A 16,794-nucleotide genomic window follows, 5' to 3' on the forward strand; every position below is an offset into this window, starting at 1 on the left:
GAGGGGTGGGTGGTGGGGGGAAAGGGGTGTGTGTAGAGGGGTGTGAAAAACAGCTTACATTGATTGAACATTTAGATCACGAGTTCTTCCCCAAACCTTGTCCTCAAGGCAAACTGACCTGCGTGTTTTCATTTCAGCAAAACCCCGTTAATCAGACATCAATTAAAATCATGTGTGCCGAATCAGGGAAATGCCTAAAACTTGCAGGGTTTGGAGGACCAGTGCTGAAACACACTGGATGCACTTTGACTTTGCTTGAAATAATTAAGTTTGATACATTTGTATCCCTCGTCTGACACAATGACTCAAGCTAACCAGGGACAGGTTCTCTACTAAGCCAGCGTAGCTCTGTGGGTAGAGCAGTTGTCTTGTGATCAGAAGGTTGACGGTTCAATTCCAGCTCCCACATGTCAATGTGACCCCTGGGCACTTAACCCTAACTGATCTGTGCATTAAGTGAATGTGACTCTAGTGTAAAGTGCTTTCAGTGGTCAAAATGACTGGAAAAGTGCTATGTAAGTTTATTTACCATTTTTGAAGTGAACTAAATGATTTGAGTAAGACTGACTTAAATCTGTTATCTTAAACATACTTAATAAATTTGTTAAAAAGTAAATTAACAAATTGAGTTGGATGATTATAATATATTGAACTGGTTAAACTTAATAACTTAAGTTGGATAAATTTAATAAATTCAGTTGGATGCACTTATTTGAATTGCTTGTTACCTACAGAAGCAATACAATTAAGTTGGTTCAACTACTTTCTTTTTAGAGTGTGTTTTATAGTTGATCCACCGTCATTTGTCGACTTCAACCAAAAATCAACCATTAATCAGACCTCGTAATTTCAGTCATTAGATTTCAACCACAAAACAACATTGATTCAATGACACAGTTTCAACGGTTTGATTGAATGGTTGTTTGATGGTTGATCCACCATCATTTGTCAACTTCAACCAAAAATCAACGATTCTAACTATTGAATCATTGCAGAATAAACACATAATAAACTGCCAAAACACAGTTTTGACATCAAACATCTCTAGCCAGTTAGTACACAACTGGATTGACACGTTTGGCCAGTCCTTATCTGAGCACTGACCTCCTTGGACAATGAGCAGCTGGCTCCACCAGAGGTCTCCAGCACAGTTTGTCTCCTGTTTTAACTGGACACTTGTACATTCTTTTGAAACTGACTCCATTTTAATGTATCCTAACATTAAAATACACAAGCACACACACACAGAGAAAGTGAATAAAACCTTAAAAAAACGATAACAACCTGAAATTAAACTCCTCTTGGCTCCCTGGTTCCCTCTTCTGCCTCCTGGGGGTTGCTGTAGTTATTGGGTCTAGTGAATTCTGATCCTTGTCAGTGGTCTCTGGATTTGAATCCTTCTTTTATTTAATATCTGTTAACATCTGTTGTGTTGTCTGTTAAATAAACTGAATAAACCTATTAATTTTAAAGCTTAAAAAGCTTCACTAGTCAAACACCAGCAGAAAACAGCACTGTTAAAAAATGAAATTATTCTCACTTTTAATAGTCATTCAACAAGAATGGCAGTCATTCTTGTTGAATGAACATAGCCATTCAGCAAGAATGACTATGTTGACTAGTCATTCTGAGTCAAAGCAGAATGAAGACACAGAGGCCAAAGGAATCAGCATTTGTAATTTCTGGGTTTGTTTAAAAAAAGTTTATTTCTCATTATAGTCAGTGTATATAAAGTCACTAAAGCATGAGGTTCAATGACGTTTACACGCGTCTAAATTATCTCTTTTAAAACAATATAGAAAAAAAATTATCTGGTTATAATCAAATAATGTAAATACAACATTTATTAAAAAGGAATTTACTGTAAAACTGCAATATGTAACTTTCATAACATATGTTTTTCCATATTTGTTAAAACTGTCATTTGAAAAGTTCTAGCTCCTGCACCTCCCCACTGAGCTACTATTGCCACTTGACTTAATGCACCTCTCCTGATCAAGAACAACAATCAGATCCAGGAGGCGTGTCTTAGCGCTGTCAATCAACCTTGTGTACACTGCAAAATGTGCCAATAGTGGAGAAACAACTTTGCATTACAGAAAAACTGTTTATCTGCCGTCATCAGTAGCCATGCTAACTAGTATGAGCATTCACAGCAGGCTCTGCTGTAAGGAAGAAGCTGAAGCTTAGCAGAGAGCGAGGAAGTGGTAAGCAGCGGAGCATGTAGAATGATTGACAGCACTAAGACCCTCCTCCAGGTTCTGATTGGTTGTTTCTAGTTAGAACTAGGAGAAAGCAGAGGAGCTTTTTTCACAGATTATTTGTCTCATATCATACTGTCATAATATGCAGAGTTTCAACAAATATGAAAAAAAACATATATATCTATATAAAAGTTATATACTACAACTTTAGCATACTATGCAACTTTAGCATACTATGGAGATTTTTCAAGGCTAAATCTCCAAAAACATTTGAAAAATTCAGTGTAGTACAAAATTGTTTTCTTTGTATAATTTTAGACAATAACCTGCTAAAATCAATGATATACAAATAAATCATTAACTGTTTGTCTATTAGTAATTATGGAGGTCACTCATATGTTAGAAACCTCACTTTAGACATGGGTGTGGTGATGTTATGCTTAAAGCTGGTTTGTGTTGGTGACATTTGAAGTGAACACCTTGCCTGATTTTGAGACTTGATAGTTCACACTAATGCTCAAGAACATCAAAACTTGACAAAATGATCAGAAACATTTAGGTCATTTATGCAGTAAGTATGCAAGTAACTATGTGAACAATGGGAGTTAGATGACTTGAAATCTCTACAGATCCAAACCTGCAAGTAGAAATCACAACAAAAAAACGTTTTTTTTTTCAAATATGATTTAACTGTACTTAATGCTAATTAAGAAATCTTCTGCAGAGACCCATATGCTTAGCTTAGTTTTAGATAGAATTTTTGTGAACACACATTATACATGAAAATACTTTACAGTCTACTAAAATCTGATGATGCAAGAAATGTATTTAATATACAGCTCAAAATATATTTATCTGTGATGATTCTAAACTTCAAAGTTTTCTTAATCTGCAGTTGTTCAGAGAAACAGGAAAGAAACTAATAAATGGATGGTTGCTTAGAAAAAAAAGCAATCTTTCTCAGTTTTTCTGACTTTGACCTGTCAGATGATTTGACCTGAAGAATTGCAGAAATGAATAAATATCTTTACATCTTCGCACAATTTTGCATCTTGCTACCTTAGCGACTTTGCCCCCGAACTTCTTCAAATTAAAAGAAATTGGTGTCAAACATTTGTTCAATGTTGGTGCAGCTAAATAACTTGTTTGTGCCACTATCATTTTAAAGATATAACTAAATGTTTCCAGAGGTCATTGCAGGTCAACCAGCCTCCGCCATATTTACAAAAGCAAGTAAATTTGGTGTCAGTTAACCGTGCTAAAATATTTTAGCTGCACTAACCATTTTTTTTGTTTTTTTTATTTTGTGAATGTGAACTGGCTGGTTAACCTATGATGACCTCTGGAATTTTTTTTCTGTGTTTAAATAAAATACAATAGAGTAGAATATACTTTATTGATCCCCAAGGGAAATCTCTTATTAGTTGACAAGCTACCCCATCCAAGATGTTAATGTAGTTAATGTATACTATACCGTGTGTATATATATATATATATATATATATATATATATATATATATATATGTGTGTGTGTGTGTGTGTGTGTGTGTGTGTGTGTGTGTGTGTGTGTGTGTGTGTAATAAATATAATAATATAGAGTAAAATGTACAATTGCATAGTGACCATCCAAGTAGATAAATGTTGAGCTGCTGATTGTTCAATCTTGGATGAAGAGCATCTTTAATCATCAAGGTCTTATGCATTTATACGGTTTTTTGTTGTTGTTGTTGTTGTTGGGTTGGGCACAGTTTACTTCAATCCCATGAAGAAAACACAAGTCAACAATGTTAATAAATACCATGGAGCATAATATATATGTATAATGACGCCCCCTTCACATATCTGCCTGCCTCCTCATGCATCCATGCCTAGAACTGGCACTGGTGGCACAAACAAGAAAAATGTGCTGCACAAACCAGCTCAAGCATTGTGCACTAATATCATTTACTTTGAGGTCAGAGAGGGGGTCAACTTCACACCAGCTTGACTCAGATCCTGCAGTGTCCTCTGCCTGTGTGACATGTCAGCCATCACATGTAGTTATAATAATCTTCTTTTTTTATTAGAAAAACAATTCCTGTTATCCTGCTTCCTCTTCACGATGAATTCTTATTATGCATGCTATGTTGGAGATGTGTCTCACTTTTCTTAATGCATCTGGAAGAGGGATTATAAATCTGTGAAAGCTACAAAGATTTATTTCTACAAATATTCTATTTATCTTTAAAGTATTTAAAACTCAATAGAACAATGTCTCATTTTGAACATATTTGAACCAGGAACAGCTGTCATTAACACTGGTGAACATATCCAAAAGCAGTTCAATGATTTTGTTAAAAGTTGTATCTTACTCAAGTCAGATCAGATGATGAAAATGTGACACTTGTGGCATTAACATGTCCAATCTAAATTAAGACATTATATTTATCTGCGGCTTCAGAAAATATTTTATTCTTCCACTGCATCTTCTTTATCTGCATCTTAGCACAGTTTGGACAAACTTTGACCTAAGTAAATCAGGTAAGGAGAAGAAGGCAGAGGCTGCACAGACTTCAAACTGAAATGCACAGGTGGAACTAGTGATGGGAACAAACAGGATCACCTATTTCTGACATTATTTTACATGTCAGAAAATAAAGTTAGCTGGAATCTCCTGATCAAAATATCCATGTGCAAAGGACTCCTCCTGCTGTCCAAGTCGGAGCTCCTGTTTATCATGTTTACTCCATCCTGTCAGTGTCATCACCGTTGATTTGTACCACACAATCTTTGTTCAAAGGCTCCTTGGAGTGGGTGGTGTCAAAGTGCTCTTTGCTCACTAAGTACCTGCCCCGAGCATCCAGCCCCAAGGCAGGTAGAAATCGCCGGTCAAATTGAATTTCTTGGCGTAAGTAAGAGGTTCTCTTCTGGCAGGAGTCACCAGTTCCCTCTTGCAATGCTGTTAGGAAAATGACCAGCTCAAAGTGTTTGGATGTGCCTTCACAAAGAGCAGGATGGAGAGGGCTCTGGCGGTCCAGTCGGTGGTAGAAAGTAAGGGGGAAAATAAAGAAAGGGCATGGCTGTTGGCCTAAATGGTCCAAGTGGAAGTCCAGCGAGGTCTGGTATAGAGCCTGGCCTTCCTGTTCCTCATAGAGCACTGCACTCACCTTCACGTCCACCAGAGGTCGCTGAATAAGATTAGTGACTCGTATCATGAGGCACGTCTGGCCCTGGTGTTGGCCCACTACTGCCTGCGGACTGAACTCGATGGCTCCTGCTCTCTTCTGAGGACGAGCAATCTTGGCTACAAATGCACCTGAAAATGATACGTCAGGATAGGGTCAGGATACATGAAACAACTGCAAAGCCATGCAATGTTCGGTTACGTATACTAAATGATTTGTCTTTGAATTAAATAAAATGTGACTGTGCAGTTTGGAGATCTGGCACTCGGCCACACAGTATTGTCTTTTGGAAGATTAAAGAACTGTTGCTTTAATCTAATTAGGAACCCAAACATGTTGGAATGCAGCCCATCCATCAACTTCATGAGGCTTACAGCTACAAGAGCTATTACATTTTTCCACATTTTCGTTGCCACCTTGATTACATATGTTCAAATGTTAATCTGTAGCAGTCCATGTCTTTTAAGAGGGCAAATTAATTGATTACCCTTGTTTTTTTTTTTGATTGCTCAAAAAGTGATGAGGAAATATGCATCTAAACTGAAACTCCTCTATATCTGCATTCCTTTGTCAGAATAACTAGAAGAGTCGAAGACAAAACAAAACCAATAATTAAACTTTTTTTTTTAATTTTACCTCAGTAACACAAGCCTAGTTTCAGAGCTTGCAGTTGGCAAGATTTGGCCAACTATGTTATATTATGAACATCTCCACTGGTTTTCAGTGCAGTCAAATAGACCTTATGCTGTTTGTCACATCAGTACAGGTGAATAGGTGGTTTATACCTAAAGGACATGAACTATATCGGCATTACAATTTGCAATGGCATGTTATTGAGAGAAAAAAGGAATATATCTAATAACATCCTAAAACACATCACAATAATATGCAACACCTATTTTTGTTAACTCCACCATAGGCTTTCACTGTAGGATTGGATGAGCAGCTAACCATGTGATGTGAACAGATTATGATTTATGGTTTATGAATTGTGCTAGACTTTGCGAATCTACTCAATTCTCATCTCCCTTCAGAGCTCCCTTTGGGATTTCTCTTTCTTTTTTCTTCCAGTGACCTTTATTTCTCAGAATAAATTTAACTCTGCACTGTTTTAGAGTTGTAGTCTGTTTATAGTTGTAGTTTTGCAATGGCAGTGGAGAAAGTGAACAAAGCCATTCAATCCGTGTTGGCCATGCTTCCAAATATTGAACAATTAATGCCGGAGCAATATTAGGATAAAGATTAACACAATTTAATCTTTGCCAGCGAATCTTTGGTGGCTGGTAAAGATGTCATTGGGCTCAGCACTTCTCTCTTTGCTATGGGGGATAGTTGTTTATTTAAGCTGGGGATATAGAAATATAATAATAGAATTCCACATGTATGCCTATCTGAGAATATATGGTGACTCTGATGAATAAGGGATTTTAAAAGAATTTATTGTGTCTAGATAGTGTTAAATGGAGATTAGCGACACAGGGTCCACTTCACCCATCTTAGGACTACAGCAGGGTTAAAGAGCAGCAGGAAAGGTACACAGTAAAATCCCAAGTGTCAAATCAGCATGTCAGAGGATGTGAACTCTATGAGAGTCAATTCAACAACAGTGAGAGTAAAATGCCTCCTTATGTTGACTCCGAAGAGCTCCGCCTCCTTTCACCTCCTGCCACACTGATCAGAATTTTCTCAGCGCCATTTTCAACGTCTTGACCTTGCCTGAGAAATCAGTTTCCTCAATTTAATTTTTTTTTCTAATTTTCTAGTCATAGCAGCATATTAAAGAAACATGGTTCTTCAGACAGAAATTATTTTTTTGTCAAAAATATGTATTACACATGACAGATGTGAAATGCCATGGGGTGTCGAAGTCAATTCGACATCTCTGTGGCACTGAGTGTTAGCATTCTTATAGTTGTAAGTTTTTTATCTTTATTCTCATATCCTGTGTTGTTGCTGTTCTGGGACGGTGATCTTACTTCAACCATTCTCATGCTCAGCCTGATTGCTCCTTCCTGCTGAGGCTGAAAAAGTCCTAGCAAGGTTTCTGCATCTCAAGCTGAAAGGTTTATGCTGTGTTTTTTGGGGGTTTTTTTGCAAAAACTATCATCTGTTCCCGTTCTCCCCTTTTTCTGTTTCTTATCATATATGAAATGGATTTTGTTTGAAAACTATTTTTCTTCCTTTTATTGCCATGTATTTTTGTGCCTGGGTCCAGACTGTAGGTTAACTGCATAGACAGGGAAAGCTTGGAACATTTAACTTTCAACAGAAATTTTGTAATCTAACTTTTTTCCTTTTTTCCCTTCATTATTTTCATACTTGGAGTGGAACAAACATCCAGACCGTGCTCATGCCATCAAATCCACTATTTATCTACACAGTTGTCAAGCAAGCACCATGTTTACCCAAGAACATAAACACCATTTTATGGTTTAATAATTTTTGATTTTGATACTATCTTGATATTCTTCTGTATCACTTAATATATTTTCATATTGAAAGTTTCATCCTGCAGCTTTAATGTGACTATTTTATATTAAATTCATTGTTAGAATCAAGTGTTAATATCTAGATTTTTTGACAGTTGACAGTGCATGACAGAGTTGACACAGAACTGAAGGTGGTGACAAACTAGTGAGTAAAAAGAAAAACTTGATACATGTGAAGTAATGCAATTTATGTAAAATATATTAAAATGAATTAATTGCACATTTAAGTGAGATTTGTCAACAATTTCACTGAGAATCACAAAAACTCTGATGGAGTTGACAAAATACCAAAATACCTCAATTTATATGATATTCTGAAGGTCATATAGCTCATCAGGTCCATGAAATCTTTATAATATACCAAAAATTAAGCTTTTATTTCACAAAATTTCATCAAAGCTTTGTAAATTGTCAGTTATGGTGTTGACACATCATGGTTGTGACAAACAACTTGGGAATAAAAAGAAGAAAAGACTAAAAAATAACAAGCTAACCAGAGCTAACTAGCCCTCTTAGCAAAGAAAGTGGTCATGGGGTCCTTAGAAGTTCTGGTGCCCCCCAAAAATGCCTGATTTTTTTTTTTTTACATTCTTTTTATGTCTGACCATAGACATAATATAATTAATATAGTATAATATTATGTATAATATTATGTCTATGTGTCTGACAGTGTTGACAAAAACTAGGGACAAATTTCAATGGAGTTGGAAAATATATAAAAATGATTTTTAATTCAATTTATTGATACTTTTATTATTATTATTTATATGACTACTTATACTTAACTGTCATAATATATAATTTTAGTATTTCTTTAATTGTTTTAAACTATTATAATGTATTGAGTTCTGCTCCTGGACAAGGGATTTTAAAGACACCATCCACCGACTACAATGTTTAAAATAAAAAATATTCAGCAAATACCTGGAAAATATACATTGTTGTGCTCACATGACCCAGGTTAGTTTAGTCAGATATTTGAAAAATATATATTTTGTGTATATTTTATTCAGATTTTGTGCTTTATCCATAGGACCTGTTTTGTCCTTATTCTCAAGAATCACTGATATGAGAATTATTTAAATATTTTAATTATATTAATTAATATATTTAATTATATTATTGATTATATTAATTTAAATAAATATAAATATTGAAAGGGCTGCACAGTGGTGCAGTTGGTAGAGCTGTTGCCTTGCAGCAAGAAGGTTCTGAGTTCGATTCTAGGCCCCGGTCTTTCTGCATGGAGTTTGCATGTTCTCCCTGTGCATGGTGGGTTTTCTCCGGGTACTCCGGTTTCCTCCCACAGTCCAAAAACATGACTGTTAGGTTAATTGGCCTCTCCAAATTGCCCCTAGGTGTGAATGTGTGTGTCCTGTGTGTCTCTGTGTGTCTCTGTGTTGCCCTGCGACAGACTGGTGACCTGTCCAGGGTGACCCCACCTCTCGCCCGGAACGCTAGCTGGAGTTGGGCACCTGCACCCCTCCCGACCCCACTGAGGGACAAGGGTGTAAGAAAATGGATGGATAAATATTGAATAGGTTTATAGTAAAACGGTATATAATTTTTTTGACACTGACTTCATAGAGATTAATGCTGAGTATAGCCTTAAATTTAATTAACAGTGGTATATTGGTCTTACACTATTGGATATTAATTAGAATAACACTCAAAAACTAAAAGTGTCCTTTTCAAATAACTCTCCAGGTGTTATTTGTCTCCATAGAGTAAAAATATATTAACAATTGTGAGTGTTAGTCAGGTTTTATTCTATAAGTCATTAAAAGAGTAAAATTGGAGTAACACTGACATCAGTGTAACTTTAACATTGCGCACATCTTCACTGGCTCAGAGTGAAAATTGACTTTAAGTGTTGAATTAACGCTGCTCATTCTCCTGTGCTGGGTCTTTCTGTGTGGAGTCTGCAGGTTCTCCCTCTGCATGCATGGGTTCACTCTGGGTAGTCCGGCTTCCTCACCGTCCAGAAGCATAACTGCCAGGTTTACTGCTACCTCTAAATAACAGCTATATATATATGCTTGTCTGAGTGGTATAGTTGTTTGGATGCACGATGAACACTTCTACAAGGATCTCTACTGCAAAACAGAGTAAAAGATTTTCACTCCAAGAGTTGACACTATCCATCCACGCGTTCGTTGTCTACACCTTCTTATCCTTCCAGGGTTGCAATCATGTTTATTTTTACTTGTTCTTTTCTGTTCATTCACATTTTGTTATTTGAGAAATAAACATTTGTCTCTTACATATTATTTCCTTAAGTCCATGCCTCATTATTTACTGCGACTCATTAAGGACCATGTAACCAACTACTGAAGCACGCTGTCTCACTCCGACTGTCATCAAAACTAAATCGGTTGCTCAAAAAATAATTAAATACATGTCTGATTAAAAATATACTCTTTAAATGAAGGATTATATTCAATACCTGCTTCCCGACTGATTCTAATATTTTGTGAAACGAAACATTGTCTGTTCTGTAAGAATTTAAACACTGCAAGTATCAGATGGTATTTATAAAAAAAGAGAAAATATTTTTGTAAATACTTTTTGTAAAGCATAGTTAATGAATTCACATGATGTTCTTGAACCTTTAAAGATCCAATTTAAGGTTGATTTTCTTACATTCATCTCATTTTGTTGAATTTGTTGCGTAGAATTCTGTAGTTCTTTGTCAGTATTAAATTATGCCTAATTCCTGAGCACAGCCTCACTGCAGATATGTTTACTACGTCTAGCATAGAGTGTTCTTCATGCTTTGGTCAGAATTTGTACCTGTGATGAAGGCCTCCAGCATAAGCCCCAGGAGCATCTGCACAGCCAGCAGTGCTATAGCACTGGGACAGTCTCCACTGGGGAACATGGTGCCATAGCCAATGGTCAGCTGGGTCTCAAGAGAGAAGGAGAAGGCAGCAGTGAAACTTGTAATATGTTTCACGCAAACCACGTGATCCTGTGGGGGGTCATCATGATTTTTCACAGCAAGGTCTCCATTGAGATGGGCCAGCAAGTACCACAAGCAGGCAAACAACAGCCAGTGGGCAATGAAGGATGCACAGAAGGCGAGGAGTACCCATCTCCAGCGCAGACTCACCAATAGTCCCCACAAATCCTGCAGCGCCAGCAGCCAGACTCTGCCCCAGCTCCTGCGCCACGAGTCTGAGGGGCAGGCAGGGGCATTAAGCGTACAGTGTCCATCTTTGGTGACTAGACGTTGACGAGGGGGAGAAGACAACAAGGGGTAGGAGGACGCTTTGCCAGCCAGAACGCTACTGTTGGTTTTGGTTGTCATGGTTGCAGGCAGATCTCAAACAGGGCAAATGAAATTGACCCTGAAAAAAACAAACATTTAAATTAATGTTGGTAACATAATTTTTAAACTTTGATATTTATGTTCTTTCAGAGCAACTCGTGACTGATCAGCAGTAACACTCTGAAGCTGCTCCTTTCTTTATTGTTCTGACATTCAGCCTCAGGCTCTGCTCCAGTTATTGATAAATATGGTTGTAAACATAGTTTGTGGATACGGTGTGAATTGAAAGTGCAAAAAATAATAAAACTACTAAACATAGACATTTTTACATTTTTATTGAATATTCAAATTCGAGATGTTTTGTTCTGAAGCTGCTTTTTGACAGGTCTGGCCTTGGAATCGGTTGTGGACATGTTGATTTTAGGGTCCTTGTTTTCATGAAATGGGCCAAAACAGATTCTCTAAATTAGGTTGAATGTACAGAACAGTCATGTTTAATTTAAGCAGCTGTATGGGATGTATGTGCCGGCAGTCCTGACAGTCTGACAGCTAGACTTCTGCATTCTGCAGAGTTTCTATTTCTATGTCAATATTGTTGCCAGGAGATTAGAGCGGCTCTCAGCTGGGAATCAGTCTGAGCAACACAGAGACATGCAGAGTAGGAATGTGTCTTGCAGGGAGCTTTCCCTGCATGGCTGTATGACTCTTCACAAATAACAAATCCATCCATTCCATGAATAAAACCACTCAATGTCTTTGACAGGTTTTATTATTGTGCTTTTTCTACCCTTCAAAGTTAAAACTTGTGTTGCCATGCTTCAGCATTTAGGTTGGGTCTGGAGTGATTTGGTTAGAAAATTTACTCTTCCCAGAAAAAACAATAGTTGAATAACACTCAGCAAGATTGTCACATGTCTCACTTTCAAGTCCACTGAAACCGAGACAGTTCTGATGGAACCAGCTATGAGGGGATGAGGATATTAGCATAGTATCAGCATAGTTCTGTTTTACATACGGGATGTCAGGATATGACTCTAGACTACCATCAGACTGAGCTGTGAAAGAACTTGTTGATCAGACTTACATGTTTCAGATCATTAATTATATTTTCAAATATATGAGAACACACTTTTCAAATGATGATGTGATTTTTTAAATGTCTAAAGCTAAGAAAACCAGCCTGGCCCAACCTAATAAAGGATGATGCCTCCAGTCCAAACACGTGGGATGTCAGTGAGTGTCACTGCCATCCCACATGGCAACTGGGGAAGAACTTTGTACCCCTCCACTTTTCAGAACTGCTTTCAATTCAGCCACATTTGATAGGTTTTCAAGAATGAATAATTATTAAGGTCATATTAAACTCTGGAGAATAATTGCGCAAAGAAAAATTCTTCACAAAATCAAGAATATTATGGACAACCCTGATCATCATATGCTTCAGTTTAGGATGGCAGATTATTCTCCTGACAAGGTTTTCTGGTAAAGAGCAGAATTCAAGGTTCCGTCAATAAAACAGATCATCGTGTGGGATAAAAGACTTCATGGACACGCTTGTAGATGGAGGATCTCTGCAGCGTTTCCTGGACTGAAATTATGATGTTGTTTTAAGGAAAAGCTGATTTTTTTATGGTGGATGTACTAGTACCCACAACGGGACCCAACACATCCCGCTGTAATCTAATCAGTCAACAGAATATTTTTCTAAATGTTATGAATATCATTAGGAACTTTTTGGTAAAGAACTCAAAGGTGACATGGACCTTTGAGTTCTTTTTGATAAGCAGTGGTTCTGTTCTGATTACCTTTCTTATTGTTCAACCATGAACTCTGACCTTAACTGAGGCAGAGATCTGCAGAGCTTGAGACGTTCTGAATTATACTGTGTATCCCACAAAACACAACTTTATTTTTTACATACAAATGTAATCACACATAAATGATTAAAACGTAAACTGATTCACCATGGATTCCTGAAGGCTCCTTCATGTTTTTTTAAATGATTGCACCATGGATTTAGCACTATGACAACAAAAGAACAGCATCACTTTGATATAACAAAACTAACTAATCTACAGCTTTTAGTAAAAAATGTCTGCCAGCAGAAACATACTCAGTGTTTCATGTGACTGTATCACTACAGAGTTTTTGCAGTTGAAGTTATTTCTGATTGCGTGAAGCAGCACATCAGAGACATGGTGCTCATTACTTTGGGCTCGTGCAGAGGTTTATGTAATGTGTGATCAGCTGCCACCGTTTTCTACATTTTTAACTTTATCGCTTCACAGCATGTCTGAACTGCAACATCAGACGTCTAACAATCTAAACTCATTTAAAGATGAATACTTGGACTTGTTTTCTGTCTGTTGGTCGATTACCAACTCTTAGTTCACTCTGATTCCAACAAATAGTTTTAGCTAAAAAAAAAAAAACTAAGCTGAAAACATCTTTCTTTACAGCCTTTGATAACAACGATTAAACGCACACAAACTTTCTCTGTGTTGCTCCAGAAAAAACTCTTCAGCTGTAACCAATCCCCATGTCTGATTTGATCACCGATTGTTGCACCTTTCCCTCCGGGTATCAGAACCTCACCTCAGGACAGCATCATGCTGGGACTCGTACTCACCTAGAGCTGCACTCAGGGCCAACCTGGAGCCCTTTGACCTGTTCCCCTTAGACTGGCTCTGTTAAGCAGACACAGGACTGCAGCTCATTCAGAGAGCGCCACCGATTCCTTGGAAAAATGGGGGTTCAAAATCCCAAAAGGAGTCCAACAGAAAAAGTGCGGGGGGAGGAAAATTTCTCTCTGCTGAGGTTGTCTCTGAGTGTGACTGAGCGTGCTGCTCTTTACTCCACTGTGAGGTGCAGCATCGAGCTCCAGGCCCAGGAGGATTCAACTGGTCACATTACTCTGCAAGGAGCCTATTAGTGTTCCCGGAAGATAGCAGATAGAGAGGGATTTGAGTGGGGGTGTTTGCTGGGGGTGGGGTGACCAACACCTTGTCACAGTTCATTCAGTCCAATAAATATTGTTGTGACAAACTGGAATTTTTAACCATTTGTACATACATGCACAAGCTGGATTGATTTCTGATGTTATCTAAAGTATTAAGGAAAATATGAGCACAGATGTTAAGACTGTTAGAACTGAGAACAGGATTTATTTATTTGGGTATATCGTTCAGGAGATCTTTTCTTGTCTTCTTCTTGTCTCGTCTTGTGATCTCTTAGATATGACCAGAATTTAAAATCACTTCATTGTGCTGAAGGCTTTAATTATCATTAGCAACTGACAACATTACTACACGATTGTGTAATAGCCAGATAAGTTGCATATTAACCAAGAAATCATTGAGGCCTTCCTTCTTGATACCAAGCAGCAGATAGATGTCAAAATGTCAACACTGCTCTTTGACCCCTGAACAACTTTACTCAGACGATTGTTTGTCTCTTCAACAAACCAAAGTTAAGCGTCGGTTTGTTGAAGATCTACTTTAATTAATTATGGTCAACTTTAACATTTTTGTAGTCTTTTCTATTGATCAAATTACAACAAACTTTGTTCGTTTGTCCTCCATTAGTCGAATCTTATAAAAGTTAATACTTCAGTATTAGTTTGTTACTATTTGATTTCTTGTAAAGTTATCAGGTCTTAAAGTTTGGGTGATAACACGTGTAGTTTGTGACCAACTGTAGTCTAATGCATGTGTTTATTTTCCTCATGAAACTTAGGCACAAACACAAATATCCACATCTAGTTAGATTAACTGAACTTAGATTAACTGAGCTGAAGACTTCTTGCTGTCATAATAAAGTAACTAAGATTATGTTATTAAGAAATATAAAATTTTGCTTTGTAAAGAATGAAAACCATATCTTGTAACTGGTATCTTTATTTTCACTATGAAATCATAATTACATTTTTGTTGTGACACAAACTCAGGATGGACATACATTAAAAGTAATTAAGAAAGAATATCATCCCTTCAGGAAGACCTTAAAAATATAAATGATAAAACTGGGAAATACACTGTATTTAAGTTTATTTGTTTTGTATTTATTGTAGACAATAAAAAACTGGTCTACAAGATGAAGAAAGTATTCATCTTTATTCACTACAGCCTCCTCTATAGATACTAAGAATGGACTTCAAGCAGCCCAGCCTCGCTTCAATATTCCACTCGATTCAAATTTCACTTCACAGCTCAGTCTGGGCTTTCTCCCATTGTCTTGGATTCCTCTGTTAGACTTTCAGCCGGACCAATCAGGGAACAGAAGGAGAATTTGTGAATGGTGACATTGATTTTCTGCTCTGTTTTAGAATTGCAGTCTACCTGAAGCTTTAGAAACGGCAGCAGTGAAACTGAATGAGGACATTCGGTCCGTGTTTTTGGGTCACACCTCCTAATATGAAATTAACATAACAGCCCGTCTCTCTCGGATCCACACTTTTCACTTTGTAGTGGAGAGCAGTTGTTTACAGCCCAGGCGATATCCTGAAAGCTTCATAGTGTCAAACTGGCACATTACACACACCACGGGCAAATGTTAGCGATTGGGTAAAATTTGAAAGTTCAACAGAGTCCACACCACCAGGAAGCAGTCGTTTCTCAGCAGCTGAGAGCCCAGACCCTCTGGACGAAGCAAAGTGTAGAACAAGGAGCTGGTTTACCAGGAGAGACTCCAGCAAACCATGAGTTTTTTCTAGTCTGAAAATGAAACAATGACTGTATCCACTGACTGACAAGACGTGTTAGATATGATAGTTTTAAGATTTGCTTGCAACAACTATGTTGTGTATAGATAACAATAATACAAAACAGAAAAATTACGCAATTCAATTGAGGTAAAAAGAAATACTTTATTAACCCAGAAGGGAAATAAAATGTCGCTGCAGGTCAGGACATCTGGGGAGGATGTTCACTATGCCAGGAGGGAGGTAAAAAAATAAATAAATAAAATAAAATAAGTGGGAAGAGAGACACTTGAGGAGCATTTATTAATTTTTTTTCTACACTTTCGAGGCTTTTGGTTTGTGGGCCTGAGATGAACAAAATAGAGTTGACATTTTAGGACAAACTAATAATTGATCCAGATGGACGTTCTAACTGATCAGGATTGGGATTTTAAAAAACTGAGTGTTGATGGTCAACGAACATTCAAAGTTGAGGAAACTAAAACACTGAGTGAATATACCAGGAAGCACAAATACATTTTTTTTAAAACAGAGTGCACACCTGATTGTGTTTTATGATTTATCTTCTTTTTTGTGGTTAAGATTTGTTTAGTGGTATATTTTAGTTCATTGAAATTGCACAAGAGAAGTTGTACTTATTTTTGTGAGATGTTAATAATTAATGAGGTAATTATATAAAAACAATGTTCTGTTTTGACAAGTTGTGTGTTCTACGTCATGGTGGTCTTATTTACTCTCTCACAGAGAATCCTACTGCCAGTCTCCTCTCTAAATCTACAAATCATTCAGTTTAAATCTAAAGAAATCTGTAATGATTCTGATCAGTAAGTTCCTGGGCCTGAAGTCATTTGCACAAGCTGGATTTAGTTATTGTAGATATCACATAAAGGAGCAGCAGAATAGCTACAGAGTGGAAAGCATATGCAGTTTATGTAGTTTTCATAGGCAGTTACCAAAATAACACTG

At 37.1% G+C, this 16,794-nt stretch overlaps 1 protein-coding gene across 2 annotated transcripts; it reads right to left on the reverse strand.

Moving 5' to 3' along the window:
* Nucleotides 1–1,656: 1,656 nt before the first annotated feature.
* On the reverse strand, nucleotides 1,657–14,916 carry kcnj13 (potassium inwardly rectifying channel subfamily J member 13). Of its 2 annotated transcripts, XM_008425169.3 has the most exons (4): nucleotides 13,759–14,916; nucleotides 10,971–11,208; nucleotides 10,652–10,766; nucleotides 1,657–5,500 (listed from the first exon to the last, which is right to left on the reverse strand). In XM_008425169.3, exons 2-4 carry the CDS (start codon nucleotides 11,166–11,168, stop codon nucleotides 4,926–4,928), a joined length of 888 nt encoding a protein of 295 aa, XP_008423391.1. In that variant the 5' UTR covers nucleotides 11,169–11,208; nucleotides 13,759–14,916; the 3' UTR covers nucleotides 1,657–4,925. The 2 variants fall into 2 exon arrangements, with proteins under 2 accessions (XP_008423391.1, XP_008423390.1); XM_008425168.3 differs by having other exon boundaries at nucleotides 10,652–11,208.
* Between the last annotated feature and the right edge of the window lie 1,878 nt (nucleotides 14,917–16,794).

The sequence above is a fragment of the Poecilia reticulata genome, chromosome 13 (genome assembly GCF_904066995.2).
Source record: "Poecilia reticulata chromosome 13, P_reticulata-male-v2, whole genome shotgun sequence".
NCBI lineage: Eukaryota > Metazoa > Chordata > Actinopteri > Cyprinodontiformes > Poeciliidae > Poecilia > Poecilia reticulata.